Below are 21971 nucleotides of genomic sequence, written 5' to 3'. Positions count from 1 at the left end.
CTGTGCAGAATCTGCCAGCCTGCACCTCTGAGGCTCAATGTCAGCATGTAGCTTGTCATAAAACTACAACTAAATTTGTGTGTGGATTAAAACAAACACGATAGAAAGTGTTAATATTCAGCTGATGAACAATTAGATTTTTATTGGGTGCCAAATCTGACTGCACTGGTTGCTTTTGCTTTTAACTTCGTAACTAAGGCAGTTTGTCTTTGTGCTGTATTTAAACGTCATTCTGTGGCCTTGCAAAGGATTACATAAACCTCAAGAATGTAAGACTCTCTCAGCTGTCAGAGGTCAGAATTAATTTGCAATATGAAAAGCCCTGCTGGGAGTTAAAAGGTTTTCACAGAATCTGTGTCATGCAGAGAATGGTTTGTTTTTGGATGCTAACTGACATTAATTGGGCACAAAGGACCTGCAGAGCAGGAACAGTCAGGTGTCAAACCAAACATCCTCCTCCACACACCTCACACCTCCCACTCTGTCCAACCCTGGCGTACCTGAGCAGCTGCTTTCCTTATTAACATTTTCTAGAGAGGAAGGAAGTGAAAATAAATCTTATTTTTTCAACACTGGCACAAGGTGGGAGGCTGCGAGGCACAAACTTTAGACCTCCAACTGTGATGCACCAGAAGTCAGTCTGGTAGAAACCAAGTGTGCGACAGCAGAGGAGCGGGTCTGTCTCGGCACTCTCACATTCTGCCTTTGTTTCCACTTTAGTGCTCGCGACAGGCCATTCTCTCCCTCGCCGCAGCCACACATGAATAGAAGGAAAACACAGTTAGGTCAATAAAGCTGTAAAGGGCTTCAAAAACGAATTGGATTTTGAGACTGAGTCAGTTGTGGAGATTATCTGAAAATCTTTCTTTTGCTCAGCAGCTGATCCAACAATGTGATTCGTCTCATTGAAAAGCATCCAGCTCGGTTAGCTTCACATGTGGAACAACAATGTGAGGAGCACACAGAGGAGTTAGTGAGTAAGTAAGCTGGTAAAGATGTCACCATGACAGGCAACCTGCATTTATGTTAACATCATATACACGCGTATACGCTCATTGACCACTATTATTAGGTACACGTGCTATATAACAAATACTGTGGTCATAAAGTTATGGATATGATCAGCAACAGCACTATGCTCAGCTGGTACTAAGAGGCCGAATGTATGCCAAGAAAATCCCCCACAACTCTACACCACCACCAGAAGTCTGAACCATTAATAAAACTCCCATTCAAATGTTGCAGTAGAAATCAAGACACATCAGCTCAGGCAACATTTGGGTCCTACGGTCTGAACTTTAGCCTCAGTTTCCTGTTCTTAGCTGACAGGAGCAGCATGCGGCTCGTCTGCTGCTCGTCCATCTGCTTCAACGTTCCATGTGCTGTGCATTCAGAGATGCTCTTCTTCATACCTTGGTTGTAACAAGAGCTTGCTTTTTCTTCTTTTTTTAGTTACTGTTGCCTTCCTGGCAGCTTAAAGCAGTCTGTCAGCGAGGCCTTTTCACCCAGAGAGCTGCTGCTCACTGGATATTTTCTCTTTTTCGCACTGTTGTCTTTAAACCTTCGCGTGGCTGCGCGGGAAAATCCGAGTAGATCTATCTGGCTCCAACAGCCACCCCACTTTCAAAGTCAACTAAATCACCTTTCATCCCCATTCTCATGCTTAGTTTGATCTTCAGCAGGTCATCTTAACCATGACTACATGTCTAAATGCACTGAGTTGCTGCCAATGTATTATCTAAATAGATATGTGTTAATGAGCACATCAACAAGTGTACCTAATGAAGTGGCTACACAGTGGCTACGGTACATAACAGCATTACACATTTTATTAATTCAGAATTTAAGAGGATGGATTAAACTCGTGTCCATAAGTTTATTCTTAATCTCTTCTACTTTTAATATTTCTTATTTATCTCATACCAGCCACGAGTTACTGCTGCGTCTGAGATCCACCACAGACAAAGCTGAATGAACATGACTTAGGCAGGAAAAATAATAAACAGCAGCTGATGGATGATACTGACTGGCAACTAGGTGAAAACGCTATTTGCAGAAGTGTGAAAGCTTGTGAGTCTTCACACGTGAGGTTTGTGAGCGTCACTATTACACTTGGTTTACTCACACTCTCTCTCTCTCTCACACACACACACACACACACTTACAGACAGTAATAACAGGGGGGGAAAAAATCTAATTCTGATTCTGAAATATTTTTGTGAGAATAAAGTAAAGTGACTACCAAAAGTGCACATTTAGAGTCACATTAGTCTTGAATATTTTAACCATAAAAATGATCTCACTTCAGATGCACACAGTGTGGACTGCAGTGAAATATACTTTTTTAACATTCACTATCACCTACCTACATAAATTATTTCATGTTTGCCAAAATACACAAAACTACTTCAGCAGCATTGCACGATTCCTACATTAGAATCTGTCATCACAACATTCGTGTGTAAAAGGTGCTGAAAGGACATAAAAGAGAAAACACACGCATCTCCTCCTCCTTTCTTTAGAACAGGTATTTGTTACATTGTTACCTTGCAATTGCACAGGTGATATAGAGTAACAGGAAAGTAATACATTAATAAAGGTAAGTCTATTTTTAACCTGATCATTGGAAATAAAAGACAATCATAAATCAGAGCTGTAGACTTGGCAACACACGGTGTCCGACTGCATCGTCTACATGACCACACAGCATCTACTGCAACACTGAAGCAAAGAAAATATTTAAAACCAAACGATCTTAATACATTTTTGAGTCCCTAACATTTCATCTTCAATAGCATCTCTGTGTTCATAACACCCTCCTCTTTGTGTCTTGGTCTCATCATCCTGAGCTACCAACCAAAGATGAAAGTATGCCGTCCAATCAGATCCACTACTCAAAGATGGAGTCAGAGTCAGCCATGCTACACACGGCTTCATGCAAATAAACATCCTGCATGTTGTTTGTAAAGATATTATTAGATATGGGAGCAAAGTCAGCTGGCCTTTTCTTAGCTTCTAAATGAAATCCCCGTCTCTGGCTCGCTGTCTGTATTACACCAGGGACAGCAGAGCCCTGGTCCTGGCCAGACACAGGAACGGTTACTATCTGCCAAAGCTTTAAAAATAACTGCAAATTCCACAGAAAAATCTGATTACACACTAAACCTTTGGCAGCCTGAGTTCAGGGAGATGAACGTGGCTGTGGGTTATACAGCTGCCATGGTGTGCAGTATGTTAGTATGTTTAGGGGGTTTCCCCTGAATGTTAAATGGAGAACATTATGCATCCCATATGGAAGCCGCTTAATCCAAAGCTCTCGTCCATCTTCTGTCTGAATCCAGTTTTGACCCCTGCATCTCAGCCAGAGCCATTTCCTGCCTGCCATGTAGGAAAATCAGCATGTGGTAGTAAACTAATCTACTATTATCCTGTCTCATCCGCTGCTTTTTGTGCAATAAGTGTAACAATTAAAGCATGGTGCTCTGCAGAATTGGTCTCTTTTCACAGTCCGATTATAATCCTCACAAATCTGTCTAAAAGCAAACACAGAACAGTGTGATGGATGAATTCTTACCACTTCTGGTAGCAGTTTGGTGGCCAGATCGTGGATGGCTTTACCCATAATGCATAAGGAGGACAGGATGAAAACCACACCCAGGATAACACAAGCTCTGCAGAGGAAAGGAAAGAAGACACAGGCGATCAGTAACCAACAAACAGAGTGTTTTTAGTTTCTTCATTCTTTCTTTCTGAGCAGATCCTGATGCAACGGCCAACCCAAACAATAAAAGTGGTGCCGCATGGCTGCAGGGCTCGAGCCACGATTTCACAAACAATGAGGTATTAAATTCAAATTTCTCCAGGAGACCTCCAATCGATCATCATCATCATCATCATCATCATCGTTTATTTGTATAGCACTTTAAGAACACACCCGGCAGACCAAAGTGCTGAACAACACAGATCAAAACAACTACCAAATTAAAAATACCATAAAATCGATGACTCGCTTATAATTTTGACTTGCTAAAAAACCCAGAATCTAACATCTCATCTAAAGAGCTGTAGTCTGAGGACTTTGTGTGTAGTTTGCGTGTTGTTCCTGGGTGCATGTGGGCTCTCCTCTACAGTCAAAGACAGGCAGGGCTCTCTGGGTTGGCCTTGCCTCTAACTCCGTAACAGCTCAGGATTCAGTATGCCTGCAACCCTGAACTGGATAAGTGGGAAATAATGGCTGGACTGATCTCATCTAAAGACATTTTTAGCTGGAGTTTCTGTATATCAGATGGAGAAAAGTGATTTTGCAATTTTACACGGTTCATCCATTCAAGCTTCTCCTCCTCCCTGACTTTGCATGCATTCCAAGTATGAAAACGGTATCCCTGATTAGAGCCATACTACCAAATACTGGTCCTGACTAAAACTAAAGTCCAAGTATAAGTAGTAGATGTTTTTCTGAACATGGAAGCATCAACTTCTATGATAACTGTAGAGTGTTAGATAAAGCTACAGCTTCCTGCTACCCTAAACGATCCTCAATGACAGATAACATTTATTCAGAGTGATCCGGAGGATTCATTTGGAAGCAGCAGATGTCCTTTAAGCACCTTTACCCAATTAACAAAGTCTAGAGGGACACAAAAACCAATCGGAGCATATGTCCTGGTCATGGATGAATACCCAAGTGTATGTGTTCAAATCTGACGGCTGCTCTTGAGCCACACTTAGCATCCTGGGTTTTGACCGGATGAGGTAACCAAGGCAACCCAACATCACTCCGGGAAGTCCACAGCAGGGTGCACGAACACACGTAGACACACACAATGGAGCGCCGTATCCACCACTACAGCCCTCTATCGCTTCCTGTGGTTGGAAAATGACATCATCGCTCCGAGCTGGTGTTTACTCCACAGCAGAACAACCGAACAGCAAAAAGACCAGCAAAGTGTTCGGCTGCATGCAGCTTCTGTTTTAATGCACAGACGTGGATCACTTATTAATATCAACACGCTCACAACAACAGCATCTCTAACCTTGGTGATTTCAATGGAGGTATTTGTGTTTTCACGTGGAAAACAAAAGTCCCCAATTTGTCTTACTTTGACACCTAAAGCTTGTTACCTTGGCAACCACTCGTTACTTGGGCATTGCTGTTCAACCGCACCTTCTCTATCATTCCCAGACAGATCAAAAAACTAAGAAAAAGAACACAGAGGCTCTCGTTGTGCATCAGTAGCCCTCTCACTCAGTCTGCTCAAAGCCGCTGGCTATCTAACAAACAAACACTGCAGCAGGAGGAAGACGCCAGGCTACAGTTAAGGTGTAAATACATGGATCCATATTTTATGCATCTGTACAAGTACTATAGTGGCAAGCAAGTCACAGGTTTAATTCCAGCCAGAGCCACAAATCCCTGTTGGGGTTGTGTCAAGAAGGCCAATCAGTGTACAAAACTCCCAAATCAAACACGCTGTGGTGGCTATGTATAAGACAGCAACAGAAAATAGCTTTATATTTAGATTTTGTTGCTCTCGGATGATTCTCATTTTACTGTTTCAGAGTATGTCTGCAGAAACATGTCTGTGTGTGTGTGTGTGTGTGTGGGTGTGTTTGTGTATAGCTGTCATAGACTGTGTGAGTGTGCGTGTGATCAAGAGGAAGCTGTCTTCTCAGCGAAGCCAATTACTGGCTGAGCAGCTCCTCAACTTTGTCCAGATTCTCCATTTAGCAGTGCTGAAATGACACAATGAAGACCGCTTTCAAGTGGATTTGTGTAGATGTTTTCACATGATGGTTTAGCAAGCTGTCAAATATTTATATTAAAAATACAGTTGGAATTAATCAGACAGGTCTTTAGTCGCACACTTCCTGTTACTCTGATCATTTTATGTTGTCTGTCTGGTAAATTTAGCAGTTCTTTCTGATAAACTCACAAAACCCTCAACCATAAAATTTTTAAATTTTATCTGCAAACAACTTTGGTGAAAATTGAAAATTGTGTGTTGGTGTTTAGCAAACTGTACAGCTTTTTTGGCAGAGAGTCGTCGAGGCGAACAATGTCGCTAGCTAGGAGCTAGTTAGCTTAGCATAAAGGGTACAAATGGACATAGCTAACATAGCTCTTTAAGTTAAAAGTGTATCTAAGAGCTGAAACTCACTCATTACCGCAACATATTTTCATTAACTAATATGCACACACACAAGCAGTTTGTATGGATAGCAAAAACAGCTGTTAGTTAAAGAGCAACACAAAGACAGCTTGGTTGGCTATGATACGCTCAGACTCTGGGGATTAAGGAAGACGCCATTTTTGTTTCCATTTATCATGTAAATGGATGCACACGGGACAAAGCAGAGCTAAGAGACTATTGGAGAACACTTAGATTCATGTCCTAATTTCTTTTCAATTCGCAACACATTTATATCTCCTCCTATGAAGTATTTTTATTTAAATATTTAAATAGATCTTTAAAAAGATGGGTGTGGTCTGAGAACTCACTGACACTACAACTAGAATATATAATTATTAAAGTATAACAATTTTATTATTTATCATTTTATTAGCTTCCTCATGGCTTTCATGTTAAAGCAGATGCTTTGCTGTTGAATCTTTTTCCATGCACTTCAGTGTCTGGTCTCCAGAGGATATGAGCTCATCTGTCGTCTCTAAGGCAATTAGCAACTCCTGTGAGACCGTGACACAACTCCACTGTTAAGTGTGAGTCTGTGTGTACGCAGGGAGTGAAAGTTTCACTTAATCGCCAGTACGGACAAACCTAAAGATTTTACTTGCTTTGCTTTGCTTGCAACCCATCCTATGCTGGATGAACTGGTGCAACACCGTTCAACTATTTCAGAGCAGAAGTAAAGTGATGACTGGCTCGTCTCTCTCTTTCAGTCTCCTGCTGGCTGCCAGCACTCTGACCATTCAACAGGCTCTGAAAGGGCAGCCTCCTCTCACACACACTCTATTCTCAGCCAGGTAGAGATAAGATGTGAGGCGCTTGTCTGTGATCGGTCCCACTGGGCTGAGCTTGACGGAGCTGAAGAGGCATGCTGTCTGACACACTTCTCTGCTGGACAGAGCAGACCACACAATCTCTCCCCTCGCTCACACAGGCCATTGTAGACACACTGAAATAAATTTCATCACATTGCTGGACTTCTTTTGTCTTATTGGTCGTATATATGAGACCATACCGAGGCTTCTGCAGTGTAGCTACACCTATGGTAGGGTGACCATATTTTTGATTTCCAAAAAAGAGGACACTTGGCCCAGTCATGAAGAACTTGCTTAAAGAAACATATTTAACATATTTAAACGATGCCTTCTCTGTGCGGTTAATGAATGGTGAAACAAAAATGTCATATAGGCTTTTACAAGTCAACAAGTGCAAACAAATAACTTAAAAGCCTCTGGAATTAAATAATGGTACAGAAATAAGGCCTCATCTGCATAAGAAAAATTACCAGTACTGGGTCGGTACGAGGGAAATTTCTTTTGCAGTTCATCTGAAAAGATGCACTTGCGCTTTGGGATCTTTCAAACATCATTAGGTGTGTTGCTGCGCGCTCTGTCCCGTCTGTGAGCGCAGAACAACAACTCACAAAGCAGCAGTTCAGGGATGACGTCACACACATGGGTCCTCTGTCGGAAAACCTGGACATTTTTATCAGTCTCGAAAATCACCCCGGACGTCCCGAACGAAATGTGAAAAGTGGACATGTCCGGGGAAAAGAGGACGGTTGGTCACCCTAACCTATAGTATCAATTTGAAAACCGTAGGTGGGTTCCTTGGAGCTATCGCATTCACAGGACCTCTGAGTCAAACTTGAGTGTGACAATACTTCATCAGCCTTTTGATGCCTGAGGGGTAAAGAAAACTATATATAGAAGCAAAGCTGTCAAAGCTGTATTTGGGTTTGAACTTTAATTTTAAGTATACATGAATTCATGTTGTTGCTGTTTATGGGCTGGAAGTACCCGAGCTAAGTATATAAAAATAAGATTAATCATATCTGGTCAAAACAACTTTACTTGTGCAGCCAATCTGATATTTATACAGTGCAGCACTTTACAGTGAATTGCTGGTTATTGCATCAACAGTTGTTCAGACTGAGTATATGAAAATGTTTCTGCTAAGACCTTCTGACTGCTTCAGACCATTCGCTACAAATAAATTTGGTGGTGAAGGAAAAATGTACGAGGAGCAGCCTGGCAGATGATTCCTCGATCACAAACAAATGTTAGCGTTGCTAAGGAGACTGATAAAGCACATGTCAGTAATAAAAACTACTAAAAACTTAATTGATCTAATTTCCTCCAGCAAAAAAAGCATTAAAATCTCAGGCTGGGGAAAATTTTCTGCCTGGGATATGTATGCTTTCTTTGATGGAGGAAGTTTTCATTTTAAATCAAAGTACCGTGTATGCCACAGACAGTACAAACGATTGATGTCGCTACCGTGATGCCGTCCGTTTGCTCTCTGAAGTTCTGTTTTGATTGTGTTTGGTGATGCGAGGGGGCAGAGACCTAATGCCTTTTTGCAGCAACACCTGTAGCCATATGGTGGCTAAGACACACTGGCTTCATTTTTCTGACCCAGAAGCTACGTCCATGTTTTATACCGTCTGTGGCTTATGCAGAGCATTATAAATAAAGGGGATTTTAGCCCGGGTCAGAGTGGATCGGGGTGAAAGGTGATCATACTTACATGTACTCGCGGTGCGCCGAGTGGACAGCTGCGGCGTTGCTGTATCGCCACAATACAATCACAGATGACAACACATCCAGCGTGGCATCAAACTGCAAAGTGTAAACATTGGTAATTGGGAATTCTATCACTACAATTTCTACTTTTAATGAAGTAGAGTGTTTACTCTGGACTTACGGCAAATCCAAAAGCTGAAGCACTGTGGCGCATCATAGAAACAGCTAAAGAGAAAAGAGAAAAACTTTTACTGCACTGTTCACGTTCATCTTCACATCAGAAATAATCATTTGAGTGCCTGTAGCTGCTGTAAGCACAGAGTCAGTCTGTGATCGTTTCATTTAAAGTAAACAGAGATATCTGATTTTTGCTCCAGTCTATTTATTATTATTATAATAATTTCTAGTTTCTGCAGAGAACCTGCTGGATTGAAAAACAAGCACCGTTTTTGACTGGTTAATTTAACATCTGCCTTTTTATTTGGATTAACTAAGCTGTAGAAATGGTCAAAACAAACACTAAACAGCACAGTTATATGCATCCACACACACCTGCAACGGGAGTGAATGAGGAGAGAAGGAAGAAGAGACAAAGGAGAGAAAGATGCACAGAGATAGACAGGAGGATTCCTCTCCTCCCACGTTTATTTTTAGCAAGACTCACAGGGGGCTAGCAGCTCGCCTCAGCCCTGCATGCAGAAACACAGCGCTGTGTGGTATCACTTTCTCTCTTTTCCCCTTTAGCAACACATTCTAGTTGCTGCAAAAACAGCAAAAATCTTTTCTTTCTCCTATCCCTTTTTGCAGTCTGAGCTCCCTTTATTTTCCCCTCCAGCCTCCCAAGCTCCCCTCTCATCCATCTTCACTTTTCCTCTTATTGTTTCATCTACATTCGGTTGTTCTCTCTAGGCTGAAGGCACAATCACCCGCTCGCTTGCAACAGCTCAGACTGAAACGAGAACAGAAACAGATGCTGCATCCACATTCTCCTGCACGCAGTTAAGCAAACATCGCCAACCCTTGAATACAAATGATTGGAAGGGATACTGTTCTGACACAGAGATGCAGAGTATCAGCAGCAGACCTGTTGTCATTCCTTCTTGGTGTGTAACTTTATGCTCACCAAAAAATACTGAACATGGCTCACACATTAAAAGTATGGCCTCCAAACTGCATTATAACTAATGCAGTTTGGCATGTATTTACTGATGATGCCCTCAGTTGAAGCAAATGCTCCCTGACAGGTTATATAACCTTACATATGCTTGCCACACTCCCATTTTATGGATTTACTATACATCAAATGACCAGAGCACTTTACAAAAGCAAGCACATCAAAATGATTAAATGCATCTTAGTAATCAAATTAAAATAAATTTAAGCAGTAATAAAAATATAGAAAAAAGAAATCTGCAATCTCCTTTGCAACCCACCTGCACCCCAGGTCCTCCTTTCATGCTTTCATATCTGTTGCTCACTAGAACTTGGCCTTCCTCACAAATATAAATTAATGCAGATGGAAATATCAATTTTCTTTGGAGTCAAATGGTCCAGACTGAAATTTTAAGCTCCATATTTCCTGCAATAATTGAAGATTTGACGCTTTTAGTTGCTCTTTTTTAGTTTTATTTCACTTAAAGCAGCTGTTTTTACACAAAGGACACTTAAAGGTTGTCTCTCAGTGGCTCCCATTATTTCACCTCTCTATACTTTAATCATTTCATTAGGATGAAAATAAAAAAATAAAGTGTAGCTTTAATTTTGGAAAGCCACATCCAAGCTAGCAGATTTCAGTACAAGCCTCTTTGCAACCCACATCGACGCCGTTTCCTCCATTAATTCTACTTCTAACTTAATCATTGTTAAATCGATGTCTGCTGTGTTCTATGCTGGCTTTGCAAAGCAGGTCCAGAACAGAACCATACCACCAAAAACAAACACAGTCTCTGACTCAGCTAATACAGCATTCGCATGTTTTTAAAACATCCAGGGTGGGGAGATATATTTAAAGTCAGAGCTTGTGGGCCTCATCTCTCCATGTGTCAACAATACACGATCTAGCAAACAGAACCTGGCAGCTGTTGAAAGCTGCTTAAGGTAAATAAAAAGGGAGGGGCACCGAGTATCAGTCATCGGCCAGAATTGACATAACGAGGCAAAAGTAGGAGGTAAACACTCCTTACACGTAAATGACTTGTAGTGACAGAAGTGAGCATGTACAGTGGGGCAAAAAAGTATTTAGTCAGCCACCGATTGTGCAAGTTCCCCCACTTAAAATGATGACAGAGGTCAGTAATTTGCACCAGAGGTACACTTCAACTGTGAGAGACAGAATGTGAAAAAAAAATCCATGAATCCACATGGTAGGATTTGTAAAGAATTTATTCGTAAATCAGGGTGGAAAATAATAATAATAATAATAATAATAATAATAATAATGGATTGGATTTATATAGCGCTTTTCAAGGCACCCAAAGCGCTTTACAATGCCACTATTCATTCACTCTCGCATTCATACACTGGTGGAGGCAAACTACGGTTGTAGCCACAGCTGCCCTGGGGCAGACTGACAGAAGCGAGGCTGCCATTTCGCGCCATCGGCCCCTCTGGCCAACACCAGTAGGCAAATAAGTATTTGGTCACCTCAAACAAGGAAAATCTCTGGCTCTCACAGACCTGTAACGTCTTCTGTAAGAAGCTTTTCTGTCCCCCACTCGTTACCTGTATGAATGGCACCTGTTTGAACTCATCATCTGTATAAAAGACACCTGTCCACAGCCTCAAACAGTCAGACTCCAAACGCCGCCATGGCCAAGACCGAAGAGCTTTCGAAGGACACCAGGAAAAGTATTTTAGACCTGCACCAGACTGGGAAGAGTGAATCTACAATAGGCAAGCAGCTTGGTGTGAAAAAATCAACTGTGGGAGCAATCATCAGAAAATGGAAGACATACAAGACCACTGATAATCTCCCTCGATCTGGGGCTCCACGCAAGATCTCATCCCGTGGGGTCAAAATGATCATGAGAACGGTGAGCAAAGATCCCAGAACCACACGGGGGGACCTGGTGAATGACCTGCAGAGAGCTGGGACCAAAGTAACAAAGGTCACCATCAGTAACACACGACAACGGCAGGGAATCAAATCCCGCAGTGCCAGACGTGTTCCGCTGCTGAAGCCAGTGCATGTCCAGGCCCGTCTGAAGTTTGCCAGAGAGCACATGGATGATACAGCAGAGGATTGGGAGAATGTCATGTGGTCAGATGAAACCAAAGTAGAACTTTTTGGTATAAACTCAACTCGTCGTGTTTGGAGGAAGAAGAATACTGAGTTGCATCCCAAGAACACCATACCTACTGTGAAGCATGGGGGTGGAAACATCATGCTATGGGGCTGTTTTTCTGCCAAGGGGACAGGACGACTGATCCGTGTTAAGGACAGAATGAATGGGGCCATGTATCGTGAGATTTTGAGCCAAAACCTCCTTCCATCAGTGAGAACTTTGAAGATGAAACGAGGCTGGGTCTTCCAACATGACAATGATCCAAAACACACCGCCCGGGCAACAAAGGAGTGGCTCCGTAAGAAGCATTTGAAAGTCCTGGAGTGGCCTAGCCAGTCTCCAGACCTCAACCCCATAGAAAATCTGTGGCGGGAGTTGAAAGTCCGTGTTGCTCGGCGACAGCCCCAAAACATCACTGCTCTCGAGAAGATCTGCATGGAGGAATGGGCCAAAATACCAGCTACTGTGTGTGCAAACCTGGTAAAGACCTATAGTAAACGTTTGACCTCTGTTATTGCCAACAAAGGTTATGTTACAAAGTATTGAGTTGTATTTTTGTTATTGACCAAATACTTATTTTCCACCCTGATTTACCAATAAATTCTTTACAAATCCTACCATGTGGATTCATGGATTTTTTTTTCACATTCTGTCTCTCACAGTTGAAGTGTACCTCTGGTGCAAATTACTGACCTCTGTCATCATTTTAAGTGGGGGAACTTGCACAATCGGTGGCTGACTAAATACTTTTTTGCCCCACTGTATGTGAGAGTACAAAAAGATAGAAACAAAGGCAAGGATTACACAGAAGTGCCTTAGTTTAGCTGTCAAATGCATTCCTGCACACTCAAGCTTGATCCAAAACCATTTGCTGCAACATCAAGGGAGCAGATTTGTATCTAGGACTACGAAACAGAGCTGACAGCATCTATTTTTCAAGTTAAATTCTCCAGATAGCTGAAAAGACTTCACGTTCCTTCATCGTGCAGCCTCCTCTCATTCTACCATGTCAGTTTAAAGATTTCTTTTGTGATAATGACCCCACACATCTGACTGTAATATATATCGTCTGCTCCTCTTCCCTTCTCCTCTCTGTCCTCCCTTCCTCTCTTTCTGGCACCTTCATTAGCCGCAGAGAGAACAAGTTGTGTATAAATGAATCTGCTGCGGTTCTGCGGTCGTCAAAGCCGAGCCCAGCGATGACTAATTGGCTCCCAAGAAAGCTGGGTGGGTGTCAGCCGGGACGGACCTGCAAGCACGTCAGGCTATCACACACATACACACACATGTACGCACAGTGCTACTCTACTCTCCCTCTTCCTTACTTCTTGTCACATCTAACAAGACGAGCAGGGGAAGAAAGGATAAAACGCTATCCGAGCTCTTTATGCATATCAATGAAACGCTTCACTGTCAAGTTGTTTTTTCTAGTTGGTGCAGTGATGGCGCTCGTCTGATTGTCCCGTGTGTACCAATGCATAGGCCTTGTCATTAAAGCAGCAGCAAGTGGCTCAGTTACAAGTTTCTTCTTGATAATAAAACATGAGCTGGAGATCTAAAAGCAAACCCTGACAAACATGCAGTTCACTTTCAAATAAACTCTCACTTTTGTATTTTATATAATGCGCTAAATCACATCAAAAGAAAGAATTTGCACCGCTGTCATCTGTTACTTCACACTTCATTGGACTTTTTTATTTTGTGTTAGCCGGTTGTGAGCAGTTCTCTTTATGTTAATGTGGCAGGATGAATGTTATCCCTCAGTCCAACCCACTTTCAGCCTGGCCCATTAGGGGGCGCTGGTATAAATAGTGGCCATTTGAGTGTCTCTGGATCGCTTGCCTGTGATCTCCTTTTTGGTCACCTGACTTCCTCGGTGTGGTAGAGATCGTTTGCGGGTTATTCTTCTGAAGCCTCCATCGCGGCTGGTCGTAGCTATAGAAGCCTCCTCTGAGCTATTCTGCTTACGTTCTGTGACCCGGCTTACTTGGTACGTAATCAACTTTTGTTACGCTCTCTGCCTTCTATTGTTCTTTTATAGTAATTATTTATTATGTTTCGCAGGAAGTGTGGACCTTAGTTTTGCGCCAAGCTACGCGAACTGAAGTGCTGCTGTTTTGCCTTGCTGTGCTTTTACCGTCTGTTCCCGTTGTGAGAATTCTTCCCTGCTGCTGTCAGCTTTTACAGTGGACGTCGGCGTGGACAACGGCCATATGCATGCCGGTTATCGGAGTCAGCTGGCGTGCATATTGATTGACTGTTAACTTATCGTCGTGTGGACGGCAAGTTGGAGCAGTACGGCGATTCCGTTTGCTCCAGATTTTAGAGTTTTATTCAGATTGTATGTTGTTTTATTGCTTGTGATTTGTAGTTTGGATTTTTGTTACACCACTGGTGGGAGGCCCTTTTTCTAGCTGTGGATCACCAGTGTGGTCCTGCAGTTGGGTTATCCCCCGGTGCTACACATTAGTTTGTTGTAATATATTAACATTTTCTTTGTTTCTTTTATTCAGATGCGGAGTGCCGACGTGGAGGAGACTAGGGTGCCTTGGTGGTGGGATCCCTTGAGTGTACACACCTGCCTTGTCTAGTTTATTAGTGTGAGTGTGTGTGATAGTCTGTTGCACTTGTGTTTTGGGTGTGTTTTCTTTCTTTAGTTTGTGTGTGGCATCCCTGCCCCTCCACTGGTAAGCCTCAGCTCTGAATACCTTTTTAAGCATATTTGTATTTGAATATTTATGATTGTGCTTTTATATGGTGTTTTAAATAATTATTAATAAATTGTGAATTTGTTGATCATTGAACCTCGTCTCTGGATTGAGTATAACGAACCTAAGTGCCTTTTTGGTGATTTAGTGTCATTTCCAGTATTCTCTGGGTGAAATTCCCAGGGTGGCGTTGTCGTTCTTTAAAACTGAAGAGTATTTACTTTATATCCCATCCTCGTCTCGCCACAAACTTGGCGTTGTTGTCGACAGGATATACTCTTTAAAACAGAGACGTGTGTTCTTCTTTTTTTGTTTGGTGTAACGTAAATTGTTTTTTTATATTATTTTGTACAGAATAAAGGCAAAGCAGCAGCTACTTTGGTGTGGGATTTCACAGCTGTGTTACAGAGATGGAGGAAGAGTTACAGGAACTCAGGGACTTGATCGCGCAGCTGAAAGCAGACAATGAGAGGCTGCGTCAGGAGAGGGCTGTTGGGTCAGGTACTAGTGCTACACCTTCTACTTCAACTGCATCATCTGTTAACCCCCCAACGGCTGGTGTCTCTGTAGCAGAGAGACTAGTTTTTGTGCCCCGTGACAGAAAGTGCCCTATGTTTAGAGGAAAATCAGGTATAGGGTTGAATGAATGGTTGGAGGAAATAGAAGGTTGTGCTAGAGCACGTCATTTGTCTTTGGCTGATAAAGCATTTTTCCTGTTTGACCACCTAGAAGGGGAAGCACGTGAGGAGATCAAATATCGCTCTAGTGCAGAGAGGACTGATCCTGCTAGGATAATCACTATATTGCAAGAACTGTATGGCTGTTCAGACTCCTATGTAGCATTGCAGGAAGCTTTCTTCTCTAGAAAACAGCAGGAAAGTGAGACGCTGCAAGAGTTTTCCCTCGCTCTCTTGGGTCTTATGGAAAAAGTTAAATCGAGTGCCCCCAATGGCATGCCCAATGCTGACGTTTTATTAAGAGATCAATTTGTTGAACAGGTCTTAGATAGTACCTTGCGGCGGGAGTTAAAGCAGCTAGTAAGGAGGCAGCCAACACTGACATTGCTGGAGATTAGAGGGGAAGCTATTAGGTGGGAACGTGAAGGGTTGCCTAGTGGCGTTAGGCATAGAAGCAGTTCTGTCCCTTCTGTTTATGGCATTCAGTATGGGGTCCATAGCGGTCCCTCAGGAATAGCTCAGTCTACCCATTTGTCTGAGATGAGCGAGATGAAGGAATTGTTAAAGCGCCAGCAGGAGCAACTTAATCAGCTCACTCAGAGCATTGCTCGATTGCAGGGCCCCCATCGAATGCCTCGCTCAGGACGGGGCGACTCCATTATATGCCGTCGTTGTCAGCAACCTGGACATTTTGCTCGGGAGTGTGATGGGGAACGCGTTCCTCGTTCCCGGCCTCCTTCGCAGGCCCCTCTGCATAATCGCAGGCACTCTCCTTTAAATACGGCTTCGGAAAACTAGCACCCTCCGTATTGCCGAGCCACAGTTCGGGTGGGGTGTCTATTGGCTCAAGGGTTGTTTCTAATGGTCCAGAGGCAGTCTCGAAATTAATTTCATCCTGTCCTCATATAGATGTGGACATGGGCGGTATAAAAGTACCTTGTTTGGTTGATACAGGGTCCATGGTCTCTACCATTACTGAAAGTTTTTTCCGCCAGCATTTTGAGTCCTGGGGTCAAGAGCGTCTCCAAGCTTGTCATTGGTTGCAGCTTAAAGCGGCTAATGGGTTGTCCATCCCTTACCTTGGCTACATCGAGCTAAGTGTAGAGCTCTGTGACAAGTTCCTTCCACAGTGTGGCGTGCTGATCGTTAAAGATCCTCCAGGTGCAGGACCTTCCACGGTTCCGGGTGTATTGGGGATGAATGTCATTCGGAAGTGTTACCACGAGCTTTTTGGGCAACACGGTGAAGCATTGTTTAGTTTGGGCTTTGCCACAGAGGTCCCTAAACCCCTTGTGCAGGCACTGCAAGAGTGCCATGACGTTAGTATAAGAGCCCCACTGGATTTGTCTGGCCATGTGAGAGTGAGGGGTAAGCGAGCATGTTGCATTCCGGGTGGTGTAATGAAAGTAGTGGCCGCCACCTGTTCTGAGCAATATTCAGGTGCCACTGTGTTATTTGAACCTACTGATGTTAACTTGCCGGCTGGACTTTTAGCGTCCCCTGCATTGGTTCGAGTGGTTCGAGGTACTGCATACATACCAGTTGTTAATGTAGGGACTTCGGCGGTCTTGCTTTACCCTAGGACCGTTATAGGGACCCTGGAAGATGTTCATGTGGTCAGTTTGCCCGCTGGTGTGACAGAAGTACTCCCTAACGTAGCCACAATGGCATCTCACACCGCCACTCCTACTGTGCAGGATCAGATGGAAGGGATTGATTTGTCTAAACTGTCAGCAGAGGAACAGGGACAGGTGAGGTCTCTCCTTAAGAAATACAGCTCTGTCTTTTCTGCTCATGACACTGATTTGGGTTGCACTAACTTGATCTCCCATGACATTCCAGTCTTAGACGATATCCCCGTGCGGCAGCGTTATAGGCGCATCCCCCCTTCAGAGTACGAGGTTGTGAAAGAGCATATTAACCAGTTGTTAGGGGCCGAGGTGATTAGAGAGAGTAGCAGCCCCTATGCTTCTCCCATTGTGCTCGTTAAGAAGAAGGATGGCAGCCCGCGCATGTGTGTTGATTATCGGCAACTGAACAACAAGACGAGGAAAGATGCATTCCCCCTGCCGCGCATTGAAGAATCCTTAGATGCGCTGACTGGTGCCCGTTGGTTTTCCACCATGGATTTAGCAAGTGGCTATAATCAGGTCCCAGTTACGGAAGAGGATAGGCCCAAGACTGCCTTCTGTACTCCTTTCGGCCTATTTGAGTGGAACCGAATGCCATTTGGGCTCTGTAATGCCCCTAGCACCTTCCAGAGACTAATGCAACGCCTTTTCGGTGATCAACAGTGCCAGTCTCTGCTTCTCTATCTTGATGACATTGTAATCTTTTCATCAACAGTACAGCAACATCTTGAGCGGCTGGATGTGGTGCTAGGTCGGCTTCAGCAGGAAGGTTTAAAAGCCAAGCTTGCCAAATGTGCCTTTTTCCAGCAGGAGGTTCGCTACCTAGGCCATGTCATCTCCGATCAAGGTGTCTCTACGGACCCTAGCAAGGTGGAAGTGGTGGCTAACTGGCAGCCTCCTAAGACTGTCTCGGAACTACGCTCCTTTCTTGGGTTTGCCAGCTATTATCGCCGTTTTGTAGAGGGTTTTGCCAAGTTGGCGGCACCTCTGCATAGACTGGTGGCAGAGTGGGGAGGCAGAAAATCAAAGAAGAGGTCAGAGCATGGTGTCGTGGAGAACTGGACTGCAGAGTGTGCTCAAAGTTTTGAGGCATTAAAGACTAAACTGACAACAGCACCAGTGCTCGCTTATGCAGATTTCTCTTTGCCTTTTATTTTAGAAGTGGATGCCAGCCATGCCGGCCTAGGGGCAGTGCTTTCCCAGGAGCAGGGAGGTAAAGTGAGGCCAATAGCCTATGCCAGTCGGGGTTTGAGGCCCCCTGAGCGCAATATGCTAAATTATAGCTCCATGAAGCTGGAGTTTTTGGCACTTAAGTGGGCCATGACTGAGAAATTTAGAGAGTACTTGTTGGGCCACAAGTGTATTGTTTACACCGACAACAATCCTCTTAGTCACTTGTCTTCTGCTAAACTTGGGGCTACTGAACAGCGCTGGGCAGCTCAGCTCGCTTCGTTTGACTTTGACTTAAAGTACAGGTCAGGAAGGAGTAATAAGAATGCAGACGCTTTATCTCGCCAGCATCCACCTGATCCTCAGGAGATTAAAGCCATGGTTCCTGGTACAGCCTTGCCTGGACCTCTTCAACAAGCCTTGCGGCTGGGACCAGCTGAGGTATCACAAGCTGCCATTACAGTTTTGCCCCATCTCACTACTCCTGATCTTCATACCCTCCAACAGGTCGACCCAGTGATAAAAGAGATCTTGGTGTTCTGGAGACGGAAGCAGCGACCCAGCTTTGAGGAGCGGCAGCAGCTTGCTCCACTTGCTCTGGTGCTGCTACGACAATGGGATCGTCTGATTGAAAGGGAAGGAGTTCTGTATCGTCAGGTTCATCGCCCTGACGGTGCCGAGGTGGTACTTCAGCTTTTGCTGCCTAGTGCACTAATTGAGCAGGTGTTGACTCATGTTCATCAGGAGCATGGCCATCAAGGTGTGGAAAGGACCCTAGCGCTTCTCCGCTCACGGTGCTACTGGCCAGGTATGTCTGCTGAGGTAGCTCGTTGGTGTCAGAGATGCGAACGTTGCCAAGTTGCAAAAGACACCCAACCAGCAGCTCAAAGTTTCATGGGACATTTGTTGGCTTCTCGACCAAATGAAATCTTGGCCATTGATTACACCTTGCTCGAACCTTCCCGGAATGGGCTGGAGAACGTTTTGGTGATGACTGATGTTTTCAGCAAGTATACATTGGCTGTCCCCACTCGTGACCAATGTGCGGCTACAGTGGCCCAGGTTCTCGTGACTGAGTGGTTTTCGAAGTTTGGTGTACCAGCGCGTATCCATTCTGATCAGGGTCGTAACTTTGAAAGCTCCCTGATCCAGCAGCTCTGCAGGTTTTATGGTATCGAGAAGTCCCACACTACTCCTTATCATCCGGCTGGAAATGGTCAGTGTGAACGTTTTAATAGGACTTTGCACAATTTGTTGCGGACCCTGCCAGTATCCAGAAAAAGAGACTGGAATGTATGTTTGCCCCAGTTACTCTACTGTTATAATACCACTCCCCATCAGGCTACTGGGGAAACCCCATTCTTATTGATGTTTGGGCAAGAACCCAGGTTGCCAGTGGACTTTCTGTTGGGCAGAGTACCGGACCCCATCAGTGGAGATGTGCACGAGTGGATTCAGGAGCATCAAGCCCGGCTACAGGTTGTACACGAAGGAGCCAAGGAACGATTGCAATTGGCTGCCGACCGCAGAAAGAGGCACCATGACAAAAAGGTGAAAGAGGCACCATTGAACGACGGCCAGTTGGTGTTCCTGCGCGATTTGAGTGGAAGAGGGAGGTGTAAAATCCAAGATCGATGGAAACCCGTGGTATATAGAATCCTGAAGGCACCTAAAGGAGGTGGGGCAGTATATACCATTGCACCTGCAGATGATCCCAGCAGTGTGAAGCATGTTCATCGTACCTTGTTGAAGGCTGTGGTAACGGCAGCTACACCATCAGAAGGGCCTGCTCCAAGCAGTAGCTCACATGGCCCAGAAATATCCTCTCCAGAACCAGGACATGACTCATCACGTGACAGTGACCTGTTATTCCTGAGCATAGGAGCTCCTCAAGTAAATGTTTCACTATCTTACAGCCCAGTGGCAGTGATTCCAAGTAGCCCTGAGTTGTTGCTTCCACCAGAAGACCGAACTTCCGATGTTCCAGCCACTTGTACAGTTACTCCGAGTGTAGCACCAGTTCCATCTAGCTCTCTTCCTGCTCCCTCTACGAGTTCTGATACAAGAAATGTGGTGGTGCGAAAAACAACCCGGCCCACAGCTGGCCAGCATTCAAACATCCATCATCTCCCAAGACCAACAGGGGAGGTGGCACAAGGGGCTGCTAACTCTATTTCTGAGCCTAGGGTACATGCTGTCTCTGCATTTTTTAGGCCTTGGGACTAATCTGGGTGTTTTTGTAATTCATCGTCGGGGCGACGATGCAAGAAGGAGGGGTAGAATGTGGCAGGATGAATGTTATCCCTCAGTCCAACCCACTTTCAGCCTGGCCCATTAGGGGGCGCTGGTATAAATAGTGGCCATTTGAGTGTCTCTGGATCGCTTGCCTGTGATCTCCTTTTTGGTCACCTGACTTCCTCGGTGTGGTAGAGATCGTTTGTGGGTTATTCTTCTGAAGCCTCCATCGCGGCTGGTCGTAGCTATAGAAGCCTCCTCTGAGCTATTCTGCTTACGTTCTGTGACCCGGCTTACTTGGTACGTAATCAACTTTTGTTACGCTCTCTGCCTTCTATTGTTCTTTTATAGTAATTATTTATTATGTTTCGCAGGAAGTGTGGACCTTAGTTTTGCGCCAAGCTACGCGAACTGAAGTGCTGCTGTTTTGCCTTGCTGTGCTTTTACCGTCTGTTCCCGTTGTGAGAATTCTTCCCTGCTGCTGTCAGCTTTTACAGTGGACGTCGGCGTGGACAACGGCCATATGCATGCCGGTTATCGGAGTCAGCTGGCGTGCATATTGATTGACTGTTAACTTATCGTCGTGTGGACGGCAAGTTGGAGCAGTACGGCGATTCCGTTTGCTCCAGATTTTAGAGTTTTATTCAGATTGTATGTTGTTTTATTGCTTGTGATTTGTAGTTTGGATTTTTGTTACACCACTGGTGGGAGGCCCTTTTTCTAGCTGTGGATCACCAGTGTGGTCCTGCAGTTGGGTTATCCCCCGGTGCTACACATTAGTTTGTTGTAATATATTAACATTTTCTTTGTTTCTTTTATTCAGATGCGGAGTGCCGACGTGGAGGAGACTAGGGTGCCTTGGTGGTGGGATCCCTTGAGTGTACACACCTGCCTTGTCTAGTTTATTAGTGTGAGTGTGTGTGATAGTCTGTTGCACTTGTGTTTTGGGTGTGTTTTCTTTCTTTAGTTTGTGTGTGGCATCCCTGCCCCTCCACTGGTAAGCCTCAGCTCTGAATACCTTTTTAAGCATATTTGTATTTGAATATTTATGATTGTGCTTTTATATGGTGTTTTAAATAATTATTAATAAATTGTGAATTTGTTGATCATTGAACCTCATCTCTGGATTGAGTATAACGAACCTAAGTGCCTTTTTGGTGATTTAGTGTCATTTCCAGTATTCTCTGGGTGAAATTCCCAGGGTGGCGTTGTCGTTCTTTAAAACTGAAGAGTATTTACTTTATATCCCATCCTCGTCTCGCCACATTAATATTCATCTTCAGTAATGATTTTCAATCCCTGGAGTCCTCATACACACAGTCTCCTCCCAGCAGCTGATGTTGACACGTGTCCACTCGTTGAACTCATGCAGGCTCTAATCTGATGTTCTATTGACTTCTGGCTCTAGCAAATTGAGGGAACTCTTCAGCCAATCCTCACAACACCAGTTCAACCAAACCAATTGATATTTTTTGCCACTGTGAATTTGTAACTACAGCCAGGTGCCAAACTGCTATGAACCCAGTCTAACGTTAACCTTTCCTTCACTCAGTGTA

The 21971-nt window shown here is 44.2% G+C and overlaps 1 protein-coding gene and 1 long non-coding RNA gene across 5 annotated transcripts in view; one reads left to right on the top strand and one right to left on the bottom strand.

The window, feature by feature from the left end:
* Nucleotides 1-21971, bottom strand: part of LOC113016349 (transmembrane protein 163a) — a 43639-nt gene that overhangs the window by 10496 nt on the left and 11172 nt on the right. The window contains exons 3-5 of the mRNA XM_026159119.2: nucleotides 8892-8935; nucleotides 8715-8806; nucleotides 3575-3671 (exon numbers count right to left, since the gene is read on the bottom strand). Coding sequence (XP_026014904.1) covers nucleotides 3575-3671; nucleotides 8715-8806; nucleotides 8892-8935 — 233 coding nt within the window. The remainder of the gene's footprint in view (nucleotides 1-3574; nucleotides 3672-8714; nucleotides 8807-8891; nucleotides 8936-21971) is intronic.
* On the top strand, nucleotides 13841-21529 carry LOC145424453 (uncharacterized). Of its 4 annotated transcripts, none has more exons than XR_013905531.1 (4): nucleotides 13841-13984; nucleotides 14059-14335; nucleotides 14508-15203; nucleotides 21239-21529. It is a non-coding gene; the product is annotated as an uncharacterized LOC145424453 (long non-coding RNA). The 4 variants fall into 4 exon arrangements; XR_013905532.1 differs by lacking the exon at nucleotides 21239-21529 and adding an exon at nucleotides 16962-17389; XR_013905533.1 differs by lacking the exons at nucleotides 13841-13984; nucleotides 14059-14335; nucleotides 14508-15203 and adding exons at nucleotides 20557-20715; nucleotides 20790-21020.

Source organism: Astatotilapia calliptera, chromosome 23 (assembly GCF_964374335.1).
Source record: "Astatotilapia calliptera chromosome 23, fAstCal68.1, whole genome shotgun sequence".
Taxonomy (NCBI): domain Eukaryota; kingdom Metazoa; phylum Chordata; class Actinopteri; order Cichliformes; family Cichlidae; genus Astatotilapia; species Astatotilapia calliptera.
Note: the sequence above shows the minus strand (reverse complement) of the source record. Positions and strands in the feature narration are given on the sequence as shown.